We start from the raw sequence: 8,782 nt of genomic DNA on the forward strand, positions 1-8,782 counted from the left end.
AAGGATCGAGCATTCCGCTGAGAGAACAGCTTCGACTCAATTTACTTGAGCGGATCTAAAGATATAATTCTGTTTCTCGCCTACGGATCTCTCGATTCCAATATTTTTTATTACTTTTATCTTCGTTTCTTGAGATTGTTCTGATAATCCTCGAAAACTGTCTTCTATACTGTCTTTATCTTCGTCTCGATATCTGCTTGCTTCTTTGCCTACAAACCAACATGTTTTTCATTTTTCAACTTCTACAGCATTTACTCATGTTCTAATAATTGGTCGCGGTAGCTGTCTAAAATTTGATGCCTCTACTTGTAGTATTTGAGATGATCTTTCAGTTACGTATATCGGCTGTTTTGCTCGTGAAAGTTGATGATGGATAACGAGAGCTTAATGCAATATAATTCCTGCTCCTCGATTCTTAAATCGTATTCAATTCTTCTTTTCACTAAGTTGAACAATTTTTAATCATATTTTTCCATGAGCTCATCAATTTATTGTTTGAGCTTTCGTAGTTCTGCTTATAGTTTTTTAACCATCCTTTCTTTTTATTCTTCGGCCTTTTGTTTCTTTTGTTAGTACTCCTTCAATTTTGCCTTTTACTCTTCGCTCATGTCTTCAGGCGGCTTTTCCATCCATTTCTACTTTTCGACAACCACTTCCAACAGGGATGTCTTTTTTTCTTCGAGAGTCCCACTCATCATCTTGCCCAAGGCTCTTTGAGAGGAATCATCTTCGGCCAGTAATCTCATTCGTTCTTCTTCTTTGATTCTTTCTTGCTCTAACTTTTATCTTCCTTCTCGAGATAAATATCTTGGAAAGGGAATTTCATTAGCTTGGACTTCTAGAAGAGTTTCAGGATTTTATAGAATATTCTTTTGCGTCCACACAACTTCGTTCGGTCTCTTTAGCTATTCACAAATTTAAATAATGCGTTTATTTCTATCGTTTATTAATTAGTTTTGACTTTGCCGCAGTTTCATCATTTTTGTAAACTCTTTGTTGAACATCTGCTTTATCTTTAGAATGATATTCTGCATTAAGACAATTTGGTTGATTTTCGCATTGTCTGAGTAGAGCTAGAAGCTTGAATAAAGTAGTTAAAATACCTAGTCATTTGGCAATTATTCAACTTATTCAGCTTGCTTATCTGTTTCTTCTTATTTTTTCTTTTTCCCCTTTTCTTCTTTCTTCTCGTCTTTCTTTTCGAATATGTTGAAGATAAGAGGCTGGATAATGCCACCATTTACAACATTCTTATTTGCATAGAATTAAGCCTTTAAAGCCTTCTTACTTTTTTTATCTTCTTTGATTTGTGACCGCCTTAAATTCAAAACAATCGTGAGTGTTCGTTTCTCTTCATGCGATTGTTTCCTAATTTGATAATTAAAAACAATGTAATTATTCTTTAAACCGTTAATGGCCCTTAAATGCTCCTACATCAGATCCCATGTAATTTACTTCAACTTTTTGCGATAAACTTAGTCGTACAATACCTTTTCTTGACTTTAGTTTTGAATCTTCTTGCAAATTTATTACCCTTTCTTTAGTGCGATATCTCTGGAAGCCAAATCGATGGCAAATTCATTTCGAGGCAGCTTTTCTAGTTATTCGTGCGTTTCGTTTTCTATCAAAAGCTATTTCAATTCCGTTTTTATTTTCAATATTTTTTCGATTTGAGTTTTCTTCTTTTCGGTGATTTTCGCTTTCATTTTTTAGAGATATTCTTCCTGAAAGACCACTGTGTAATGCTTTATATGTTTATTTTGCGATTGTATTTTGTTCAGAGTCGCAGTTGTGCTAACTGACGGCAGTTTATCTGAATATTAAATTTGGATTTATTTTGTTTTCCACATGCAGATGATTCCATCTCTGCCCACACTATAGTATAGGCCTGGTATTTGTGAATTTTCCGCGACGACTAAGTTACTTGTTTTCCACCCGTGCGCTCCAAAGGATATTTTTTTCTATTTGAACTCAGAGTTATAGACATGAATGGTACCGTCTTTGGCTGCTGTTATAATTTCTCCATTGTATCCAGAATAGGCGCTGACAATCTCAAGGTCATGCGCTTCGATTTCCTCAAGAGGAAGAGGTATTGCGCTTTTTGCTTCGGGGTTGAATTTACTAATTGAATCTTCTGGCAATTTATACTTCTTGAAGAATGTATCCTCGCCTGATGTGACGACATCTCCTGAGCTTAACGAGAAGATGACAGATTGGTTTGGATCTGTTCGGCATGCAAAGATGTCTATCCCAGATAGTTACATTGGAGGGATTGACGAGACTGGGTTCTCTGTAGGTGCTGGCGAATTTATCATCAATATCCCAAATGAAATGTTGACAAGTAAGAATTAATACTTAGGCTTCGTTGGAGCTTTCTGATGTTTGTGCCAGCAAATATCCACAGGTGTATAAGGGAGAGTGCAGTAGCCTAAGACATTTAGTGGCATTTTTAAATCTGTCAGAATATAGTATATTCTTTTTTCGGAAGAACTCATACAAGCTAACTATTTTGAGTTGCTGCTAAATACTACTTTGTCAATGACTCCTTCATCCTTCTCGATGAGCTTGAATTACTTGAATAAGTAAATGTTTTAAATATCGGCAATACTATACAGCTGTATGGCTCCAAATGAATTCGAAACTGCTAAGAATGTACAGTCAGTGCTGAGATCTGCAGACTGAAGATCAATGCCAAGATCTGTATAGCAAGCGGGCCCTTTTTGGGTTGTTGACCATACAATAATTCTCCCAATCGAGGAAATCGTGAACAATAAGCTAGTTTATTTGATTTATCGGCAAAGAATTACTCCTTTTTTTAGTATTTGGCTGTCGGAAGAGCTTTGATGGAAGTAGGGACCGCTTTAGGAAATATTGAGATCTCCTTTAAGGTCCTTTGTCTCTCCTTTGCCTTATTTTTCTCCTTTTCTATTGTTTTCTTCATCATCCTCGTCAATTTAGTTTTTTTCGGCCTCTAATGAAATAACAGAGTAGAACCCATTAGTGTGAGCCACAATGATCTTTGTGAAAAAATGGTTATATGTAGCGTAGTTAATTTTGGTTTTATTCTTACTCTCGGAGCTAAACTCATAATATTTTTCCAAATACAATGGTCTCAATTTCGGATCCTATTCTTACATTGAGTCAGGGTAGTATTTGTTGAGCCATTCCATCCTGCCTGAGGCAAATGCGATAATAATATGCTTTGGAGTCAGTATGAATGAGCTAACTGCTTGCTCATCAATTCCATCATCGAATTCATACCTCAACACCTATTTTGAGATATCGGTGGAATGAATGATCATATGATGGCCATCACTGATATACAGATTATTCAGTTCATCCCAAATCATAGTTTAAAACCCAGGAGAACCACGCTATAGCCTTATTTCTCCTTTTTTGTTAATTTTAATTCCTTCTTCGACTTTGTTGTTGTTGATAATAAAGTTTTCAACAATTTCGTAAAGTTAGACAACTTTTTGAAACATAACAGCAAACATTTTCTAATTCCCGGGGTTGAATTTCATGCATTTTAAAGTTTCGGCGAGAGTTGCAGAACTTTTCTTCTTGTTCAAAGACTGGGCCTGTTAGAGGGACCCTTGCTCATAGCAAGTCCGATTTAAGTTTATGGCCGAGTCCTCTTTCCCATGAAGTTTCATTTTTTTCCTGACATCCACCACGATGATCTCCTGCTCTGGGATTCCGCAGCAGACCAAAAGGTAAGAACAATCGACTGATAGCTACATGCTGAGGATTTCGAGTTTGCAAATGTCATTCAGTTCAAAGTTGCCGGTCACAGCATTTTCCGATATGGACCGAGCCGATACTGGCATTTCAACTGCAATTTTGGAGTAGAGGGATTTAAACAAAATATGTGGGTTATAGCCATAGTCAGCAAGTGCGATCACTCCACGCTTATGATTGGCAGCCAAACACTGATACGATCTTCCGTAGGGATTCTGCTAGATTTCAGTAGTGTTCGTGTCGAAGTTGTGGGAATAGAAGACATTATCGGAGACGAATCCAATAGTGCTTTACTGGATCAGCTGGAACTATTTCTCAGGGAACAAGAATGCGCAACTAAATATAACCAATTTGTGTACTAGATGCTCATGGATGTTTGATCTGACTTGATAATAAGTTATATATTTAAATGCACGCTCATCCATGAAATAGTGTCAAATTACATAATTTGAATGTGAAGCCATCCCCAATACCTGGCATCAGGAATGGGTGATGAAATGACTCATTTATTTTAAGAGCTGCCTGCATCATATCAAGGCTTGTTTCTCTTTATTGCTGATTTGCTCACTAAAATTCTCTCATAGTTGATCATAAGAATTGTTGCTTTTTGGATCCTTGCAGCACTTCGCTAAATTCAAGTGATATTAATAATATTTCATGAAGTATTTAGTTAATATAAATGAAGTCTTTCAGGGAATCAAAATAAGGTGTCTAATTATCCGTTGCCGAGCGTGTCTTTGATTCGATAACGGCGTTATTTCAAATCTAATTACTTACTTTGTGTTCAACTTTAGTCCCTTGATTATTATTTAATTTGTAATGAAATAGAATGCAACAACAAAGTCGCGCCCTCACCGTGATCTTTGATGTTTATTGGATATTCCAATTTAAGCAGGATAATTAAAGTTTGGATATAATTAATCTTCGCAATAATAAGTAATGAGCTATCAAGTAACTAGTCCAATAACAGCAGACAACCGAATCAAAAAAATAAGAATTCCGGAAGTATCTTGAGAAGAGTGGAGTCATTGACCATTTGACACGATCTCTCGTGGGACTCTATGAGGAGCAGGATAAGCCGAACAACTCTATCGAATATTTAAAAAAGAATTTAGGGACAGCTTCCCCTATTGACACTGCCAAACTTGCCATATAGTTGGAATCCATAAAAGAAGAAAACATTAAGCTGAGAAAAGACCTTGACACTCACAGAAAATAAGTAAGTTACATTTTATAGTTAGCTTTAAAATTTAAAACAAGAGGATGGAAATTGATAGTTCATACCACATCAAATCTCGATCGATTTCGACTATTCTTTAATAATTTCATTTATCCCTATTTAGTGCATCTCTATATATGGAATTCTAATTGTAATCACTTATAGAAATTGTAGTCCTTTTGGGTTCTCTTTACCACTGTCTTGTAGGCTTTGTCGAAGTCTTGCTGAGTAATCACGTATCGGTTCTTGCGCACTGCCTTCATGCCGGCTTCCTGACAAATGCTTGCGATGTCCGCAGCACTGATCTGATCGGGCCTGCTCACATATTGCTACAGGTCGACGTCTTGTGACAAGTTCATTTTCGAAGTGACTGTTTGGAAGATCAGGCGCTTCTGTCTTCGATCAGGAAGCGGGAATTCAACCTTACGATCGAGTCTGCCTGGTCGGAGTAGTGCTGGATCCAATGTATCTGCCCTGTTTGTTGACATGATCACTTTCACATTTACGTTCTGCTCGAAGCCGTCCATCTGATTCAACAGCTCGATGAGCACTCTTTGCACTTACCGATCTGCCCCTGTTTGCGCGTCGAATCGCCTGAGATTAATGTATAGCGTACTTTGTGGCAATGGAGTCGACTTCATCGATGAACACAATAGAAGGCTGATTCTACTTAGCGAGTTTGAACACATCTCTGACCATTCTCGGCCCTTCGCCCAAATACTTCTGCACAAACTCCGATCCTACAACTCGAATGAAAGTTGCAGTCGTGCTATTGGCGACGGCCTTGGCCATCATTGTTTTACCTGTGCCTGGAGGACCGTACATTAGCACTCCCTTTGGAGGATCGATGCCAATTTGCGAGTAAAGTTCAGGATATGTGAGCGGTAGTTCAACAGCTTCTCTCATTTCCTGTTTTTGCACATCGAGTCCGCCTATGTCTGAGAAGCTAACATCTGGTTTTTCCTGTACTTGCATCATTTGAATAGCCGCATCCGACTCCGAAGGGAGGATATCAACGACGGAGTGACTGTGTCTGTGCATTGCGATGCTGGTTGAGGATTTTAGTTTTTATCGGTCGATTGTCGAAAGGACTCGGACGTAGTAGTTTGTACCGCCCGTCGAAGTGACAAGGCCGTGAACTTCATCAATCATCTCTACAAAGTGGCCGATCGTGAGTGGCACTGCTTGAATTCGCTTGAGTTCCTCCTTCGATCTGATTTCCTCCCTCTTGAGTTTGATTTGATCGTCCTTAATGTACTACTCTTGGATGTTGAGGAACTCCAATTGCTGATTGAGCTTTTGCAGTTTCTCGTAGAGATCTTCCTCGTCACTTTTTCGCTGCGTTTCTGTTCTGGTTTGCTAAACAATAGTCTCAGTGTCCATCATTTTAAAATATATTTAAATTGGCCTTATAACCCAATATATATACACATACACTTCAGAGCAATTTATTGGTTTATTGGGTTTACTATTTATTATTATTCCAAAGCAGTCGTATAATTGTATAACTGATATGACATCGATCCTCCGACAGGCCGGCTCCTCCACGCGTACTTTCTGATTAACTCAGTTGGCGCTGATCGCTTCAAAGCAAAGAGCGTCGCCGAAATCGAAGCCCACATAAGCGCCGAAGTGTGGCGCAAGCAAATACGCATGAAAGTGTTCTTCGAAGACTACGACAAACTCCGCAAAGGCCACTGCATCGAAGACAAGTTCGTCAGCGGACTCGCCACTGCCATGGAGTTCCTCTGCGTGCACCTCACCGAACCCGAAATCAGGGCCCTCACTGATAAGTATCGAATTTCACCGGGGGACTGCGTTCGGTATTCCGATTTTGTGAAGAACATCGATCAGCAGTTCGCGGACTCTGCCCTCGCAAAGACCAACCTCGAAGCGCTGAAGAAGACCCACAGCGTCGAGGACGAGGAACAGGAGACTCTGCAGCAGCTGCTGAGTTACATCAAATGGGTAGTGTCCAGCAAACGGATTCTGATCAAGAACCAACTCCAAGACTTCGACCGGACGAAAAGCTCGTACATCACCCGCGACCAGTTCATCCGAGTGTTGGACGGGCTCAAGCTGGTGAGCAACGAGCAGCTGAGCGACTTGCTCGCGAGGAAGTACTGCCGAAGCACCAACGCGAAGGAAATCGAATACTTGCGCTTCATCAACGACGTTGAGAACATCAAAGCCGTGGAGAGCGTTTCGATCAAAGGCATTGTGGCCAACAAACAGCCCATCGACCCCAACGCGAGGTTCATTAAGGATCTCAACAACGATTCGATCACCGACGCCTTTTACCTCGAAAAGAAGATCCCTCTGAAATCCAAGGCCATTGAGGATGTGATTCGAAGAGTGCAGGCCGAAGTTACTCTGAGGCGCATTCGGATTCGGGAGTTCTTCCTCGACTTCGACGGACTCAGAAAGAATCTCGTCACAGGAGATCAGTTTCAGAGAATTCTGTCGAACCTCGGCATCTACCTCACCGACGCCGAGTTCAACGAAATCGTGAAAGCCTACGGAGTCGACGGACTCGAATCCCGCGAAAAGAGGCTCAAATGGATGGACTTCTCTGACGACGTTGACACAATTTTCACGAAGAAAGGCATCGATAAGGATCCCCTTTACAAAGTGCCACAAATTGACAGATCCGTAATTGAGCCCATCAAACACATCTCTGTGACCTTCACCGCCGAAGAAGAGAGCATTTTGAACGATCTGCTACACAGCTACGAATCGGCCTTCAAAAGCAAAAGGGTTCATCTCAAACCGCTCTTTGAGGACTTCGACATCACGAAAATCGGCTACGTGACAAAGAACCAATTCACCAGAATCCTAAAACAGTTCGACTTTATTCCGAAGGATGAGAAAAGCTTCAATTTGCTCCTGAAAAGGTATATGGACAAAGGAAATCTGAACGAAGTGAATTACTACGAATTCATCCGCGATGTGGACAAATACAATTCGGATTCGCAGGAAATCTCCCAAAAGTACGCCAACTCCTTCATTGGGTTTGAAAAGAGACCGCGGGGCCAAAAGGCCTCGATCTCGAGCGAGCACCCCCAGGACCTGGAAGACCTGCTGAACAGAATCCGGAGAAAAGTCAAAGAAGAGAGGATTCGGCTCTCCGACTTTTTGAAGGACTTCGACAAATTGCGGCATTGGAATGTAACGAAGGATCAGTTTCGGTTGGCGCTGAATATGGCCAAACTCCCGCTCTCTGAAAGGGAGTACGGACTCATAGTCGACAACTTTAGCTGTGAGGACAAACCGGGGTTCATCGAATGGAAAAGGTTCACCAACATTATCGACGAGGCCTTCGGTCTGCACAATTTGGAAAAGTCAGCGCCCAATTTAAAGGGCGAGTTAGCAAAAACCGATTTCATTTACACTCGGCCCCAAATAACGGCGTAGGAGTCTGCAGTCGCAGAGTAAATTATCAAAAGGTTCCGAGAGCACCGACTGATGAATAGACTCGAGCCGAAGCAGTTCTTCGAAAACTGGGACAAACTCAACCGACTGAAGATTTCTGCGAAACAGTTCCGGCAGGTGCTCAACTCTTTGGGCTTCGAACTGACGGAAGATCAGAACAACGCCGTCTGCAAGTATTACATCAGCGAGGATGGGAAGGAAATGCGATACTTAGACTTCCTCAATGACACGAAGCCCTATGACTTCGCCTATATGACTGTGATGAAAGACGTCCCTCGCAGGGGAACAGGCGACCCGACTCCCATCCCCGACTCCGTGCAGAAGGTCCTCGAGGAAATACGCAAGACCACCAAAATCAATCGACTGCGCTACAAAGAGTTTTTCAAGGAC

At 41.0% G+C, this 8,782-nt stretch overlaps 1 protein-coding gene and 1 pseudogene across 1 annotated transcript; one reads left to right on the forward strand and one right to left on the reverse strand.

Moving 5' to 3' along the window:
* Nucleotides 1-5,581: 5,581 nt before the first annotated feature.
* On the reverse strand, nucleotides 5,582-6,316 carry LOC148298263 (uncharacterized; annotated as a pseudogene).
* Nucleotides 6,317-6,536: 220 nt separating this feature from the next.
* LOC148298264 (EF-hand calcium-binding domain-containing protein 6-like) lies at nucleotides 6,537-8,380 on the forward strand. The gene has a single exon (XM_088277005.1). The coding sequence runs from the start codon at nucleotides 6,614-6,616 to the stop codon at nucleotides 8,372-8,374; it is 1,761 nt and encodes a 586-aa protein (XP_088133131.1). The 5' UTR covers nucleotides 6,537-6,613; the 3' UTR covers nucleotides 8,375-8,380.
* Nucleotides 8,381-8,782: the final 402 nt, after the last annotated feature.

This window comes from Brachycentrus maculatus, unplaced genomic scaffold, assembly GCF_059751285.1.
Source record: "Brachycentrus maculatus isolate JH-2025_06_01 unplaced genomic scaffold, ASM5975128v1 h1tg002289l, whole genome shotgun sequence".
In the NCBI taxonomy this organism is placed as follows: domain Eukaryota; kingdom Metazoa; phylum Arthropoda; class Insecta; order Trichoptera; family Brachycentridae; genus Brachycentrus; species Brachycentrus maculatus.

Coding starts and splice junctions, on each gene's coding strand:
- LOC148298264 (XM_088277005.1), top strand. CDS start 6,614: ATGAAAGTGTTCTTCGAAGACTACGACAAACTCCGCAAAGGCCACTGC.